The sequence below is a fragment of the Paramisgurnus dabryanus genome, chromosome 5 (genome assembly GCF_030506205.2).
Source record: "Paramisgurnus dabryanus chromosome 5, PD_genome_1.1, whole genome shotgun sequence".
NCBI classification, from domain to species: Eukaryota; Metazoa; Chordata; class Actinopteri; order Cypriniformes; family Cobitidae; genus Paramisgurnus; species Paramisgurnus dabryanus.
The window spans coordinates 1,214,880-1,232,519 of NC_133341.1; the positions used below are offsets into that span (position 1 = coordinate 1,214,880).

General features: G+C 41.4%; 1 protein-coding gene across 1 annotated transcript in view; it reads left to right on the forward strand.

Moving 5' to 3' along the window:
• The window catches only part of LOC135774092 (uncharacterized), a 28,651-nt gene that overhangs the window by 7,347 nt on the left and 3,664 nt on the right, over positions 1-17,640 (forward strand). Inside the window, exons 18-25 of the mRNA XM_065283973.2 lie at positions 2,720-2,785; positions 2,916-2,981; positions 3,111-3,176; positions 3,305-3,370; positions 3,500-3,565; positions 3,696-3,761; positions 3,892-3,957; positions 4,086-4,151. Coding sequence (XP_065140045.2) covers positions 2,720-2,785; positions 2,916-2,981; positions 3,111-3,176; positions 3,305-3,370; positions 3,500-3,565; positions 3,696-3,761; positions 3,892-3,957; positions 4,086-4,151 — 528 coding nt within the window. The remainder of the gene's footprint in view (positions 1-2,719; positions 2,786-2,915; positions 2,982-3,110; positions 3,177-3,304; positions 3,371-3,499; positions 3,566-3,695; positions 3,762-3,891; positions 3,958-4,085; positions 4,152-17,640) is intronic.

A 17,640-nucleotide genomic window follows, 5' to 3' on the forward strand; every position in this document is an offset into this window, starting at 1 on the left:
CACCGTGGTGAAACGAATGCCCGAGAATTTGGGTGTGTGCCGGTTGAATTGTATTTCGTAACCGAGGCGGACAGTGCGTAAAACCCAACGAGACGGGCTGGGAAGCTGAAGCCAAGCCCCCAGGGACCGTACGAGGGGAATTAACGGCACTACCGGGGTACCCGCGGGGGGGCGGCGGAGCGGGACAGGTGGTACTGCCGGTACGTCTGCTGGGACAGCATAAGTATCTACAGTATGTGTGTGTGTGACACTGACCTGAGCCCGCTGAGGGTGACGGTCGTCTGGTCTCCTCAGCGGAGAGCACAGACTCCGAAGAGGGTGCTGGTGGTCCCGTCTCCTCAGCGGAGAGCTGGAACTCCTCAGAACACCCGCTGGCGATAGAGGAGAGGGAGGAAGAGCATGTAGATGCCCGCTCACATCTCTCTCGATCCTCTGGAGACCTGGAGAAGGAATAGGAATGCACTCTTTTTGTGGTTTTGTGGGTGCCGGCTGAGAAGCCGGCGGAACAGAAACAAAACGAAACCAAAGATTCTCCATCCGGCCCTCTACCGGTGGAGGGAGCGATGCCGTCACCGTCTCCCGTAGAGTGATCCCATCCAAATCCAGGTCGCCCGTCTCAGGGCCGCTTCGATTTCCGTTTACCACGGGAAGCGGGTGGGGCGGGCGGGGCGGGCTGTCGACGGCTGTTCCCCCTCCGTGGCCTGGAAGATGTTCTAGTGGGGGGGGCGGAGGCAGCCGCCGCAGGGCGCCCTCGGCGAGGAGCAGACGGGCCCGCCGGCGCTGGAGGGCGAGATGCAGGTCGCTTGCGCCGGGGCATGATCTGAGCGATCGCCTCTGTCTGCTTCTGGGCGGCGGAGAACTGCTGGGCGAAGGACTCCACCGACTCACCGAATAGGCCAGCCTGGGACACTGGAGCGTCCAAGAACTTGTTCTTCTCCGCATCCGACATGTCCGCCAGACATAGCCATAAGTGGCGTTCCTGGACCACCATCGTGGACATGGCACGACCGATTGCCTGCGCTGTCACCTTCGTAGCGCGAAGAGCCAGATCAGTGGCAGCCCGGAGCTCCGAAAGGACAGGCGAGTCGTGTCCTCCCTCGTGCAGATCCCTCAAGGCCTTCGCTTGGTGAACCTGCAGCAACGCCATAGCGTGCAGGGCTGAAGCCGCCTCTCCACATGCCTGGTGGGCAGCGCCCGTTAAACCGGAGGACTGTCTGCAGGCACGAGAGGGGAGGGTTGGGCGGTCCTTCCAAGAGGGAGCGTGTGCCGGACACAGCTGCATCGCGACAGCACGCTCCACGGGAGGGATCCCCGTATAACCCTTAGCGGCTCCGCTGGTGAGGGAGGTGAGGGGGGAGGGCTGAAACGGCCGTAATCTCGTGGAAAACGGCGACTTCCAGGTTCTAGTCAGCTCCTCGTGCACCTCGGGGAAGAAAGGCACCGGTGGAGAGGGTTGTGAAACCCGGGCAGCTCCAAAGAACCAATCATCCAGGCGGGACGGTTCGGGCTGAGGGGGGGGAACCCACTCTAACCCTACGGTCTCCGCCGCTCGAGCGAGCACGGCCACCATCTCTGGATCGAACTCCGGCGTCCCAACCCGACCAGAGGGAGGAAGGGCGTCGGGGTCCACGTCAGGGGGAGGAGGCCCACCCTCGGATGCTGCGGCGTCGGTGGACCCGGAGGGCGGCACGATGGATTCTAGAGACATCGTAGAACACGACGCTGAAGTCTCCATCGGCACATCAACCGGCTGTGGATGAGGAGGCTGAGAGCCTGAGGACGAATCCCCTGCTCGGCTCAGCACAGTGATGCGCAGGTCGTCCTTAGAGAGCTTCACAGCCGCACCGTGGCGGCGTTCAGCACTCGCATGACGAGGGTTGCGTTTTTCCCGGAGGAAAGACAACCGTCTGCGCAAATCCACAAGGGACATGTTCTCGCAGTGAGAACACTTACCCCCAGCGAACGCTGCCTCTGCGTGCTCGATGCCCAAACACGAAAGACAACGCTCGTGACCGTCCTTCGGACCCATGTATTTGCCGCACCCAAGATCGCACGGACGAAAAGCCATCCTGAAAAGGACGCTGATGTCCGGATATACGAGAGAGTGGCTGCCTTTAACAAGGCACAAAGCTCTCTCGTATCACTCTTTTAGGGAAATTCACTCAGATGCTCAGTTGATGATGCGCACAGGGAAAGGCAACGCACACACTAAACTCAAAACAAAATAAAGATGTAGAGTCGTGGAATTAAGCGAAGCGTCCGCTGTGGTACTGCTAGTCCAACCAACTTCAGCAATCGAATCCCACCAGAGTAGAGTAGCTTCTCAGTAGCAGATACTGCCGGCTTTCGAAGCGATTAAAAGCTAATTTCCTTATTTGCACCTGCTGCTTATATACGCACCTGGCGGGGCGGCGCCAGCATTATGCAAATATCTCAATGCCAAGTTCATTGGCGTTTTAGTAGTATTCGAAGCAGATTGGTCTCTCTAAGCGAGTTCCCAATTCGTCGGTCACGACGTGACGTCGTAGTGACCGACTGAAAGGGAACCTGACTCATTCGTCCGTGGAGATGGGCGTAAAACATCACAGCCGGTGAGTGTTTATGAAAAGTGAATCATTTAATCTATATATTCTCATTCAAACACACAGGTTTCTGTTAAATGGATTATCAATCGTGTTGAGAATTTAATTTGTTAATACTTCGTTGTTAATCTACAAAGGTAACTTCTGAGACTGAAGAACCTGCCTCATTTGTCCGTGGAGATGGGAGTAAAAAATCACAGCCGGTGAGTGTTTATGAAAAGTGAATCATTTAATCTATATATTCTCATTCAAACACACAGGTTTCTGTTAAAATGGTTTATCAATCATGTTGAGAATTTAATTTGTTAATACTTTGTTTGTTAATCTGCACAGGTAACTTCGGAGACTAAAGAACCTGACTCATTCGTCCGTGGAGATGGGCGTAAAACATCACAGCCGGTGAGTGTTTATGAAAAGTGAATCATTTAATCTATATATTCTCATTCAAACACACAGGTTTCTGTTAAAATGGTTTATCAATCGTGTTGAGAACTTAATTTGTTAATACTTCGTTGTTAATCTACAAAGGTAACTTCAGAGACTGAAGAACCTGACTCATTCGTCTGTGGAGATGGGCATAAAACATCACAGCCGGTGAGTGTTTATGAAAAGTGAATCATTTAATATATATATTCTCATTCAAACACACAGGTTTCTGTTAAATGGTTTATCAATCGTGTTGAGAATTTAATTTGTTAATACTTCGTTGTTAATCTACAAAGGTAACTTCAGAGACTAAAGAACCTGACTCATTCGTCCGTGGAGATGGGCGTAAAACATTACAACCGGTGAGTGTTTAGGAAAAGTGAATCATTTAATCTATATATTCTCATTCAAACACACAGGTTTCTGTTAAATGGTTTATCAATCGTGTTGAGAATTTAATTTGTTATTACTTTGTTTGTTAATCTGAACAGGTAACTTCAGAGACTAAAGAACCTGACTCATTCGTCCGTGGAGATGGGCGTAAAACATCACAGCCGGTGAGTGTTTATGAAAAGTGAATCATTTAATCTATATATTCTCATTCAAACACACAGGTTTTTGTTAAAATGGTTTATCAATCGTGTTGAGAATTTAATTTGTTATTACTTTCTTTGTTAATCTGAACAGGTAACTTCAGAGACTAAAGAACCTGACTCATTTGTCCGTGGAGATGGGCGTAAAACATCACAGCCGGTGAGTGTTTATGAAAAGTGAATCATTTAATCTATATATTCTCATTCAAACACACAGGTTTCTGTTAAAATGGTTTATCAATCGTGTTGAGAATTTAATTTGTTATTTCTTTGTTTGTTAATCTGAACAGGTAACTTCAGAGACTAAAGAACCTGACTCATTTGTCCGTGGAGATGGGCGTAAAACATCACAGCCGGTGAGTGTTTATGAAAAGTGAATCATTTAATCTATATATTCTCATTCAAACACACAGGTTTCTGTTAAATGGTTTATCAATCGTGTTGAGAACTTAATTTGTTAATACTTCGTTGTTAATCTACAAAGGTAACTTCAGAGACTAAAGAACCTGACTCATTCGTCCGTGGAGATGGGCGTAAAACATCACAGCCGGTGAGTGTTTATGAAAAATGAATCATTGGGTAGAGATCCAGGTTTGGGTTACTACAGCCAGATTGGAATATGTGTGGTGTTTTATGTCCTCATATTTACTGTAAATGTCATGTTGTGGGGGTTGGGTGAAGATACAGGTTTGGGTTACTACAGCCAGATTGGAATATGTGTGGTGTTTTATGTCCTCATATTTACTCTTCATGTCATGTTGTGGGGGTTGGGTGAAGATACAGGTTTGGGTTACTACAGCCAGATTGGAATGTGTGTGGTGTTTTATGTCCTCATATTTACTGTTGATGTCATGTTGTGGGGGTTGGGTGAAGATCCAGGTTTGGGTTACTACAGCCAGATTGGAATATGTGTGGTGTTTTATGTCCTCATATTTACTGTTGATGTCATGTTGTGGGGGTAGGGTGAAGATACAGGTTTGGGTTACTACAGCCAGATTGGAATATGTGTGGTGTTTTATGTCCTCATATTTACTGTTGATGTCATGTTGTGGGGGTTGGGTGAAGATCCAGGTTTGGGTTACTACAGCCAGATTGGAATATGTGTGGTGTTTTATGTCCTCATATTTACTGTTGATGTCATGTTGTGGGGGTTGGGTGAAGATACAGGTTTGGGTTACTACAGCCAGATTGGAATATGTAATGTGTCTTATGTCCTCATATTTACTGTAAATGTCATGTTGTGGGGGTTGGGTGAAGATACAGGTTTGGGTTACTACAGCCAGATTGGAATATGTGTGGTGTTTTATGTCCTCATATTTACTGTTGATGTCATGTTGTGGGGGTTGGGTGAAGATACAGTTTGGGTTACTTCAGCCAGATTGGAATATGTGTGGTGTCTTATGTCCTCATATTTACTGTTGATGTCATGTTGTGGGGGTAGGGTGAAGATCCAGGTTTGGGTTACTACAGCCAGATTGGAATATGTAATGTGTCTTATGTCCTCATATTTACTTTAAATGTCATGTTGTGGGGGTTGGGTGAAGATACAGGTTTGGGTTACTACAGCCAGATTGGAATATGTGTGGTGTTTTATGTCCTCATATTTACTGTTGATGTCATGTTGTGGGGTTGGGTGAAGATCCAGGTTTGGGTTACTACAGCCAGATTGGAATATGTAATGTGTCTTATGTCCTCATATTTACTGTAAATGTCATGTTGTGGGGGTTGGGTGAAGATACAGGTTTGGGTTACTACAGCCAGATTGGAATATGTGTGGTGTTTTATGTCCTCATATTTACTGTTGATGTCATGTTGTGGGGTTGGGTGAAGATCCAGGTTTGGGTTACTACAGATTGGAATATGTGTGGTGTTTTATGTCCTCATATTTACTGTTGATGTCATGTTGTGGGGTTGGGTGAAGATCCAGGTTTGGGTTACTACAGATTGGAATATGTGTGGTGTTTTATGTCCTCATATTTACTGTAAATGTCATGTTGTGGGGGTTGGGTGAAGATACAGGTTTGGGTTACTACAGCCAGATTGGAATATGTGTGGTGTTTTATGTCCTCATATTTACTGTTGATGTCATGTTGTGGGGTTGGGTGAAGATCCAGGTTTGGGTTACTACAGATTGGAATATGTGTGGTGTTTTATGTCCTCATATTTACTGTTGATGTCATGTTGTGGGGTTGGGTGAAGATCCAGGTTTGGGTTACTACAGATTGGAATATGTGTGGTGTTTTATGTTCTCATATTTACTGTTGATGTCATGTTGTGGGGGTTGGGTGAAGATACAGTTTGGGTTACTTCAGCCAGATTGGAATATGTAATGTGTCTTATGTCCTCATATTTACTGTTGATGTCATGTTGTGGGGGTTGGGTGAAGATACAGGTTTGGGTTACTTCAGCCAGATTGGAATATGTAATGTGTCTTATGTCCTCATATTTACTGTAGATGTCATGTTGTGGGTGTAGGGTGAAGATACAGGTTTGGGTTACTACAGCCAGATTGGAATATGTGTGGTGTTTTATGTTCTCATATTTACTCTTCATGTCATGTTGTGGGGGTTGGGTGAAGATCCAGGTTTGGGTTACCTCAGCCAGATTGGAATATGTGTGGTGTTTTATGTCCTCATATTTACTGTTGACGTCATGTTGTGGGGGTTGGGTGAAGATCCAGGTTTGGGTTACTACAGCCAGATTGGAATATGTAATGTGTCTTATGTCCTCATATTTACTGTAAATGTCATGTTGTGGGGGTTGGGTGAAGATACAGGTTTGGGTTACTACAGCCAGATTGGAATATGTGTGGTGTTTTATGTCCTCATATTTACTGTTGATGTCATGTTGTGGGGTTGGGTGAAGATCCAGGTTTGGGTTACTACAGCCAGATTGGAATATGTGTGGTGTTTTATGTCCTCATATTTACTGTTGATGTCATGTTGTGGGGTTGGGTGAAGATCCAGGTTTGGGTTACTACAGCCAGATTGGAATATGTGTGGTGTTTTATGTCCTCATATTTACTGTTGATGTCATGTTGTGGGGGTAGGGTGAAGATACAGGTTTGGGTTACTACAGCCAGATTGGAATATGTGTGGTGTTTTATGTCCTCATATTTACTGTTGATGTCATGTTGTGGGGGTTGGGTGAAGATACAGGTTTGGGTTACTACAGCCAGATTGGAATATGTAATGTGTCTTATGTCCTCATATTTACTGTAAATGTCATGTTGTGGGGGTTGGGTGAAGATACAGGTTTGGGTTACTACAGCCAGATTGGAATATGTGTGGTGTTTTATGTCCTCATATTTACTGTTGATGTCATGTTGTGGGGTTGGGTGAAGATCCAGGTTTGGGTTACTACAGATTGGAATATGTGTGGTGTTTTATGTCCTCATATTTACTGTTGATGTCATGTTGTGGGGGTAGGGTGAAGATACAGGTTTGGGTTACTACAGCCAGATTGGAATATGTGTGGTGTTTTATGTCCTCATATTTACTGTAGTTGTCATGTTGTGGGGGTTGGGTGAAGATACAGTTTGGGTTACTTCAGCCAGATTGGAATATGTAATGTGTCTTATGTCCTCATATTTACTGTTGATGTCATGTTGTGGGGGTTGGGTGAAGATACAGGTTTGGGTTACTACAGCCAGATTGGAATATGTAATGTGTCTTATGTCCTCATATTTACTGTTGATGTCATGTTGTGGGGGTAGGGTGAAGATCCAGGTTTGGGTTACTACAGCCAGATTGGAATATGTAATGTGTCTTATGTCCTCATATTTACTGTAAATGTCATGTTGTGGGGGTTGGGTGAAGATACAGGTTTGGGTTACTACAGCCAGATTGGAATATGTGTGGTGTTTTATGTCCTCATATTTACTGTTGATGTCATGTTGTGGGGTTGGGTGAAGATCCAGGTTTGGGTTACTACAGCCAGATTGGAATATGTGTGGTGTTTTATGTCCTCATATTTACTGTTGATGTCATGTTGTGGGGGTAGGGTGAAGATACAGGTTTGGGTTACTACAGCCAGATTGGAATATGTGTGGTGTTTTATGTCCTCATATTTACTGTTGATGTCATGTTGTGGGGGTTGGGTGAAGATCCAGGTTTGGGTTACTACAGCCAGATTGGAATATGTAATGTGTCTTATGTCCTCATATTTACTGTAAATGTCATGTTGTGGGGGTTGGGTGAAGATACAGGTTTGGGTTACTACAGCCAGATTGGAATATGTGTGGTGTTTTATGTCCTCATATTTACTGTTGATGTCATGTTGTGGGGTTGGGTGAAGATCCAGTTTTGGGTTACTACAGCCAGATTGGAATATGTGTGGTGTTTTATGTCCTCATATTTACTCTTAATGTCATGTTGTGGGGGTTGGGTGAAGATACAGTTTGGGTTACTTCAGCCAGATTGGAATATGTAATGTGTCTTATGTCCTCATATTTACTGTTGATGTCATGTTGTGGGGGTAGGGTGAAGATACAGGTTTGGGTTACTACAGCCAGATTGGAATATGTGTGGTGTTTTATGTCCTCATATTTACTGTTGATGTCATGTTGTGGGGGTTGGGTGAAGATACAGGTTTGGGTTACTACAGCCAGATTGGAATATGTAATGTGTCTTATGTCCTCATATTTACTGTAAATGTCATGTTGTGGGGGTTGGGTGAAGATACAGGTTTGGGTTACTACAGCCAGATTGGAATATGTGTGGTGTTTTATGTCCTCATATTTACTGTTGATGTCATGTTGTTGGGGTTGGGTGAAGATACAGGTTTGGGTTACTACAGCCAGATTGGAATATGTGTGGTGTTTTATGTCCTCATATTTACTGTAGTTGTCATGTTGTGGGGGTAGGGTGAAGATACAGGTTTGGGTTACTACAGCCAGATTGGAATATGTGTGGTGTTTTATGTCCTCATATTTACTCTTAATGTCATGTTGTGGGGGTTGGGTGAAGATACAGTTTGGGTTACTTCAGCCAGATTGGAATATGTAATGTGTCTTATGTCCTCATATTTACTGTTGATGTCATGTTGTGGGGGTTGGGTGAAGATACAGGTTTGGGTTACTACAGCCAGATTGGAATATGTAATGTGTCTTATGTCCTCATATTTACTGTTGATGTCATGTTGTGGGGGTAGGGTGAAGATCCAGGTTTGGGTTACTACAGCCAGATTGGAATATGTAATGTGTATGGAAGAAAAATAATGACAAAAGTTTTTGAATTAAAATAGCCTGTTGAATTGTACTACCTGAAAAAAATGCATTGTATTAACCGTACTTGAATTTTAATGCATTGTATTTTTATGTTTTTGAATTAAAACAGCCTGTTGAATTGTACTACCTGAAAAAAAATGGATTGTATTAAGCGTGCTTGAATTTTAATGCATTGTATTTTTAGGTTTTGCATTTTTAAGGGCTGAAATTCAACATGCGTGTATATTTTCTGTATTAAAAATTCAATAGTCCACATTCACCTTTTAGATTTCACTTTAAAATATTCGGTGTGTTTAAAAATACAACGTAAAATATTCAGCAGGCAAGTTTCAGTCCATTTAAATTCGCGTCCAAAAATTCAAGTACAAAAATTCAGTCGTACAGATTTCAACATTTAACATCCGGGAACTGCAGGAAAAGCAGTAGAGTACCGAGTATAATCTCATCTGCTGTTAATCGATCTGGCCAGCAGGTGGTGCACGTGTTCGCCAAAACTTTGTACATGTAAGGTGATTTATCCACTGCAGTGATGAATGTTGGCTTTTATGTTCAGTTTTAGTAGAACAACTGTAATACACTCATACAGAGAGTGTATTGTTTGGTTATGTTATTGACAGGATACTAAACGGTTTTTAAATGCCATATAAATTAAATAGGGCCTTTCTGCCTGCTATTGGCTTCGTTTCTCAAAAGCTAAGTTGATTGTAGATTTTATTGGTGGCAATCTACCATCTTCTTATGCCTACGAGAAACGGACACGTTTTTGTAATTCGTCACCTCAGTTCATAAACCATACTCGGATTATTGAACTGTTCAAGTTACAAATCGTGCGCGCGGATTAATAAACCATACGCACAATTAAACAATCAGTGCTCTCAGATTTTCAATCCATATCCACAAATTCATAAACAATAAATAAACAGTGCACACGCTTTCGCAATGGTTTTGCAAACTGAGTCCACTACCGCAGAGGTCCCCAACCACCGGGTCGTGGACAAGTTGCCACCGGTCGCAAGAACATCCTGAAAAAATGTGTATAATAGCTACGTTATAGTTTAATCAGGTGTTTTGTCCTTTACGAGCCGACTTCAAATAACATATCAATCCACTTCTATACAGGGCCGCGCTCTCTCATTTTCTTTCTTTCTCTCTCTCTCTCTCTCTCTCTCTCTCTCTCTCTCTCTCTCTCTCTCTCTCTCTCTCTCTACCAGCGCATCGGCGATCACATTGCTGTCATTAGAGTTCAAGCATACAGTACTTCTAAAACACAATCGATCAAAGAATTGCAAAGGTATGACTTTATGAATAAAATGAAGACATTCATTTGATATCGCAAATGAAACTAATTGCAGGCAGGCGCGGAGATTGACAGCTGGCCCGCCCAATCAGAAATGAAAAAAAAAAAAAAATACTCGGGACGTCGGGGTAGCGATTTTGCGAGCCCTGCATAGGTTTGTTTTGTAGAAAGACTTTCTTTAAAGTGAATTTCGTTTTGTATAAATTGTATCTTAATATTAATCAATGTTTAATCAAACAATTGCCTCGATTTAATAAATAAGAAGCAAACCAAGAACGTCTGTGGTGTGGATTATAGTGAACCCACTATATTTCCGCAGCCTATTCTTTCTGCTTTTAATGCATTTCTTAAATGAATGTCTCAATTACACAGTAGGCTTATAGGTTGTTATGATAGGCTATTTGTTGCTAAAAGCAATAGACTATATTGTATAAAGTGTAGCAATAAACATGGCGTGACTTAGTGCTGAGTTAGAGAGCTGGTAGGCTATCAAACAACATCACTGTGATCAGATGTTTCCTTTCTATTTTTTACCCCGCTGTCATATTTGTTGTGTGTTTATGTTATTGAGAGGAAAGCGCGCAGCACATATTTATTGTTATTCAAAATACGTTTTCCACTTGCTTGCAAAAAAAGTTCTCAAAGTGATCATGGCTGAAAGCTGCTCGGGAATATTTTTTTCATTAGAACCATATAACGCAACATTCAACTTCTTTATAATAGTTTTTAAATAGTTATCAGGCTTACTTATAATTTTACTGTTTTTAACATAACATGCAATAGGTAAAATACACCATATGAAGTTGTATCCATGTCTAACTGTCCCGGGGCTATGGCGAATTCCTGTCGGGCTACAAAGATGTATCTGCGCCCTGCCCGTCGGAGGAAAAAATATTGTAATGGGTTTGCATTCTCTCAGATTTAGTTAGGTAATTATATTGTATGTAATTCGGTGTCATCTTGTTAGTTATTACTATCCCCACTAACAAGTGAAACTGTCAGGAAATGAAGTGAAAGCATAACTAAACCCATTATTCCTTTCGTGTTCACGTCTGAAATGCGCGCTCCTCGGCTCCGCTCTTTACGAGTACCCGCTTCTTATGGTCATCAAAAAGTATATTAAATGTTTATTTATTTGTCATTTCGTTTAACCTCAGAGTCAAACATTATTCTAGCAATTCCCTTTTTCTTTCTTTATTTAGTAAGTTAACTTAAATATGTGAGAACGAAAATATATTTTTAGTGATTTGTATGAAGAGAATATGATGTTAGAAGCTTTATTTTATAACACAAAATAGTGACTGCACACTCACTTGCAAAAATTATTTATTATAACCAACGTATCGGCAAATAGCCTTCGTCAAGGTATGTGTTCGCTCAGAGTGAAGCTTCATTTTAAGCATTTAGTAGCTTAATTTATTTAAACCGTTTTAATAGGCTATTTTAAAAAGTATTAGGTTTTTTGTGTTCATTTATATTTCTTGTCACTGTGTGCAGGTTCTTTTTTGTAGGCTATATGACAGCCCAATAATTTTTTTAACCAAAAAGGCTTAATTAATGTCATGTTGCATTACAATTTAAAGTATATCAATAATGTCAAAAATGTGACGTGCAGTTCGGGTGATCTCACCAATACGCTTGTGATTCCTGAAGTTTTGACGAATTTTATAGACTTGTTATAGTTTCTTATTCAAAAGTGACACCCATAGATTCAGGTCCACCCGGACTTAATCCATGCCCACCCATATGTCACGTTCTGCATCCGCCACTGAAAGGGTGACTTCAGATGATGAAATGTAACCATTGATTTTTTTGGATGCTTTTAGTCACCAACAAAAATTCTCACAGACACAGTTACATTTGTGCTATTGTAGTTTGGACGTGTTTATTATTATTCTGTAATATGGAAAAAATATAAATAATAAAAAAAAAATGTAGGGGTTGTCCTCGGTATTTGAAAAATCCTGGCTACGGCCTTAATATGACAGCAATGTGATCGCCGATGCGCTTGTAGAGAGAGAGAGAGAGAGAGAGAGAGACAAAGAAAAAGAGAGAGCGCGGCCCTGTATAGAAGTGGATTGATATGTTATTTGAAGTCGGCTCGTAAAGGACAAAACACCTGATTAAACTATAACGTAGCTATTATACACATTTTTTCAGGATGTTCTTGCGACCGGTGGCAACTTGTCCACGACCCGGTGGTTGGGGACCTCTGCGGTAGTGGACTCAGTTTGCAAAACCATTGCGAAAGCGTGTGCACGGTTTATTTATTGTTTATGAATTTGTGGATATGGATTGAAAATCTGAGAGCACTGATTGTTTAATTGTGCGTATGGTTTATTAATCCGCGCGCACGATTTGTAACTTGAACAGTTCAATAATCCGAGTATGGTTTATAAACTGAGGTGACGAATTACAAAAACGTGTCCGTTTCTCGTAGGCATAAGAAGATGGTAGATTGCCACCAATAAAATCTACAATCAACTTAGCTTTTGAGAAAACGAAGCCAATAGCAGGCAGAAAGGCCCTATTTAATTTATATGGCATTTAAAAACCGTTTAGTATCCTGTCAATAACATAACCAAACAATACACTCTCTGTATGAGTGTATTACAGTTGTTCTACTAAAACTGAACATAAAAGCCAACATTCATCCAGTGCCGACGCCAGCCGAGCGCTGATGAGGGGGCGTCTAAAATACCAGAGGGGGCGATCACATGAATGCATATAATTGCCCCAGCTAGAAAATACATAGGTTTGGTACATTAAGTTTTAAAGTGTTATAAACAAACATCTCTGTAATACAACCACAAAAACTACAGCTATAGCAACGTACAGAGCTCTGAACAATACAACAACAAAAATAAAACGCATACCTAACGTTACATATTAGCACAACACTACTCATTTGAAGTTCAGACCCAGAGGTAGAAATAAATTTTACGTAATGGTGGGGGGCAGTGTTGGCAAATAGAGTTGATGGTTTTCAGCCCAAAAACGGTCCAAACGCAACATTTTATCAACATTTTGGTTCAATTTGATCATATAACGTAGTTATTTTAACTGCCACAAGTAATGCACCATAAGCTAGCGATTAAGCAGCTAGAGAACCACAATAGCAAAATGACAATAACTCACATATACAGCTATGCTGTAGGCTAATTCAAATTCGTTAATTATAAATTTAACAATGTCTGTTTTTATCTATTTACTCCTGATAAACAGGTGTGTGTGAGAGAGAGAGATAGTACAGGCTTACCTTTAACGTTAAATGCAGAACAATAATAGGCTGTTGGTTGTACGTTGACTTGCAAGGATGCTGAAGAACATGAACATCTGAACTTTTCAAAACTATGTACAGTCTGGCTGAAGTTCATGGTGCCCGAATTGACTTAATGACAGCCGAACATTTGGATCTTTGCACCTGAAATGCTCCGATAATTCATCCACGCCACGGCATTAATTGATGTGTGACAATCCGGAGTCCGTTTTGTAGAACTTCCAATGCTATTTCCATATATCCATTGCTACAGGGCAGGCCCAGGTCACTCTCACACTCCTGTCTGTAAATTTTTATATAACTTCCCACTTCGACATCTTGATTTTAAACATTATTCTAGCAATTCCCTTTTTCTTTCTTTATTTAGTAAGTTAACTTAAATATGTGAGAACGAAAATATATTTTTAGTGATTTGTATGAAGAGAATATGATGTTAGAAGCTTTATTTTATAACACAAAATAGTGACTGCACACTCACTTGCAAAAATTATTTATTATAACCAACGTATCGGCAAATAGCCTTCGTCAAGGTATGTGTTCGCTCAGAGTGAAGCTTCATTTTAAGCATTTAGTAGCTTAATTTATTTAAACCGTTTTAATAGGCTATTTTAAAAAGTATTAGGTTTTTTGTGTTCATTTATATTTCTTGTCACTGTGTCACTCTCACACTCCTGTCTGTAAATTTTTATATAACTTCCCACTTCGACATCTTGATTTCCCTCTGAGACTCAGAACGCGGGCTCATTGTCGGCGTGCCTCAAGCCGTCATCAACACAAACTTGTTCAACTTCAGGCGCGGCTGCAAGAACCAACAACCACATGACGTCAAAGTACCGCGAGAACGATTCGAGAAATCATACTAAGTGTTGTTTCGTCTCGCTCTCGCGGGATTTTGACGTCTTCGCCTGATGAATTCGAACAAGCCTATAGGCTACACATGAGTGGGCGTGTGTCACGGTAGAATACATGCACACTTGTTTTTTTTTGTTTTGTTAAATAATTAGACTTTAAAATTCACTTTAGGAAGACAATACACAAGGCAAACGTGATTTTTAAATAGCGCATTTTATCATTAAAATCCCATTCAACATTAATGGTGATCTGAGGGGGCGGGATAGTGCCAGTGAGGGGGCGACGCCCCCTCACGCCCCCTCGTGGCGCCGGCCCTGCATTCATCACTGCATTGGATAAATCATCTTACATGTACAAAGTTTTGGCGAACACGTGCACCACCTGCTGGCCAGATCGATTAACAGCAGATGAGATTATACTCGGTACTCTACTGCTTTTCCTGCAGTTCCCGGATGTTAAATGTTGAAATCTGTACGACTGAATTTTTGGACTTGAATTTTTGGACGCGAATTTAAATGGACTGAAACTTGCCTGCTGAATATTTTACGTTGTATTTTTAAACAGACCGAATATTTTAAAGTGAAATCTAAAAGGTGAATGTGGACTATTGAATTTTTAATACAGAAAATATACACGCATGTTGAATTTCAGCCCTTAAAAATGCAAAACCTAAAAATACAATGCATTAAAATTCAAGCACGGTTAATACAATGCATTTTTTTTCAGGTAGTACAATTCAACAGGCTGTTTTAATTCAAAAACATAAAAATACAATGCATTAAAATTCAAGTACGGTTAATACAATGCATTTTTTTTCAGGTAGTACAATTCAACAGGCTATTTTAATTCAAAAACTTTTGTCATTATTTTTCTTCCATAAATGTGTCTTATGTCCTCATATTTACTGTAAATGTCATGTTGTGGGGGTTGGGTGAAGATACAGGTTTGGGTTACTACAGCCAGATTGGAATATGTGTGGTGTTTTATGTCCTCATATTTACTGTTGATGTCATGTTGTGGGGTTGGGTGAAGATCCAGGTTTGGGTTACTACAGCCAGATTGGAATATGTGTGGTGTTTTATGTCCTCATATTTACTGTTGATGTCATGTTGTGGGGTTGGGTGAAGATCCAGGTTTGGGTTACTACAGCCAGATTGGAATATGTGTGGTGTTTTATGTCCTCATATTTACTGTTGATGTCATGTTGTGGGGGTAGGGTGAAGATACAGGTTTGGGTTACTACAGCCAGATTGGAATATGTGTGGTGTTTTATGTCCTCATATTTACTGTTGATGTCATGTTGTGGGGGTTGGGTGAAGATCCAGGTTTGGGTTACTACAGCCAGATTGGAATATGTAATGTGTCTTATGTCCTCATATTTACTGTAAATGTCATGTTGTGGGGGTTGGGTGAAGATACAGGTTTGGGTTACTACAGCCAGATTGGAATATGTGTGGTGTTTTATGTCCTCATATTTACTGTTGATGTCATGTTGTGGGGTTGGGTGAAGATCCAGGTTTGGGTTACTACAGATTGGAATATGTGTGGTGTTTTATGTCCTCATATTTACTGTTGATGTCATGTTGTGGGGGTTGGGTGAAGATACAGGTTTGGGTTACTACAGCCAGATTGGAATATGTGTGGTGTTTTATGTCCTCATATTTACTCTTCATGTCATGTTGTGGGGGTTGGGTGAAGATACAGTTTGGGTTACTTCAGCCAGATTGGAATATGTAATGTGTCTTATGTCCTCATATTTACTGTTGATGTCATGTTGTGGGGGTTGGGTGAAGATACAGGTTTGGGTTACTTCAGCCAGATTGGAATATGTAATGTGTCTTATGTCCTCATATTTACTGTAGATGTCATGTTGTGGGTGTAGGGTGAAGATACAGGTTTGGGTTACTACAGCCAGATTGGAATATGTGTGGTGTTTTATGTCCTCATATTTACTGTTGATGTCATGTTGTGGGGTTGGGTGAAGATCCAGGTTTGGGTTACTACAGCCAGATTGGAATATGTGTGGTGTTTTATGTCCTCATATTTACTGTTGATGTCATGTTGTGGGGTTGGGTGAAGATCCAGGTTTGGGTTACTACAGCCAGATTGGAATATGTGTGATGTTTTATGTCCTCATATTTACTGTTGATGTCATGTTGTGGGGGTAGGGTGAAGATACAGGTTTGGGTTACTACAGCCAGATTGGAATATGTGTGGTGTTTTATGTCCTCATATTTACTGTTGATGTCATGTTGTGGGGGTTGGGTGAAGATACAGGTTTGGGTTACTACAGCCAGATTGGAATATGTAATGTGTCTTATGTCCTCATATTTACTGTAAATGTCATGTTGTGGGGGTTGGGTGAAGATACAGGTTTGGGTTACTACAGCCAGATTGGAATATGTGTGGTGTTTTATGTCCTCATATTTACTGTTGATGTCATGTTGTGGGGTTGGGTGAAGATCCAGGTTTGGGTTACTACGGATTGGAATATGTGTGGTGTTTTATGTCCTCATATTTACTGTTGATGTCATGTTGTGGGGGTTGGGTGAAGATACAGGTTTGGGTTACTACAGCCAGATTGGAATATGTGTGGTGTTTTATGTCCTCATATTTACTCTTCATGTCATGTTGTGGGGGTTGGGTGAAGATACAGTTTGGGTTACTTCAGCCAGATTGGAATATGTAATGTGTCTTATGTCCTCATATTTACTGTTGATGTCATGTTGTGGGGGTTGGGTGAAGATACAGGTTTGGGTTACTTCAGCCAGATTGGAATATGTAATGTGTCTTATGTCCTCATATTTACTGTAGATGTCATGTTGTGGGTGTAGGGTGAAGATACAGGTTTGGGTTACTACAGCCAGATTGGAATATGTGTGGTGTTTTATGTCCTCATATTTACTCTTCATGTCATGTTGTGGGGGTTGGGTGAAGATCCAGGTTTGGGTTACCTCAGCCAGATTGGAATATGTAATGTGTCTTATGTCCTCATATTTACTGTTGATGTCATGTTGTGGGGGTTGGGTGAAGATACAGGTTTGGGTTACTACAGCCAGATTGGAATATGTGATGTGTCTTATGTCCTCATATTTACTGTTGATGTCATGTTGTGGGGGTTGGGTGAAGATCCAGGTTTGGGTTACTACAGCCAGATTGGAATATGTGTCGTGTTTTATGTCCTTATATTTACTGTAAATGTCATGTTGTGGGGGTTGGTTGAAGATCGAGGTTTAGTTTACTACAGTCAGACTGGATGTTATATTTACTTATAATTTACTGATAAAACCTACATTGGTTATGATATTTAATTAATTTAAACCCCAAACCTTTTAGTTAAACTTTTAACATCTTTTTGAAGTTTACTTCACTTTAGATGGGTT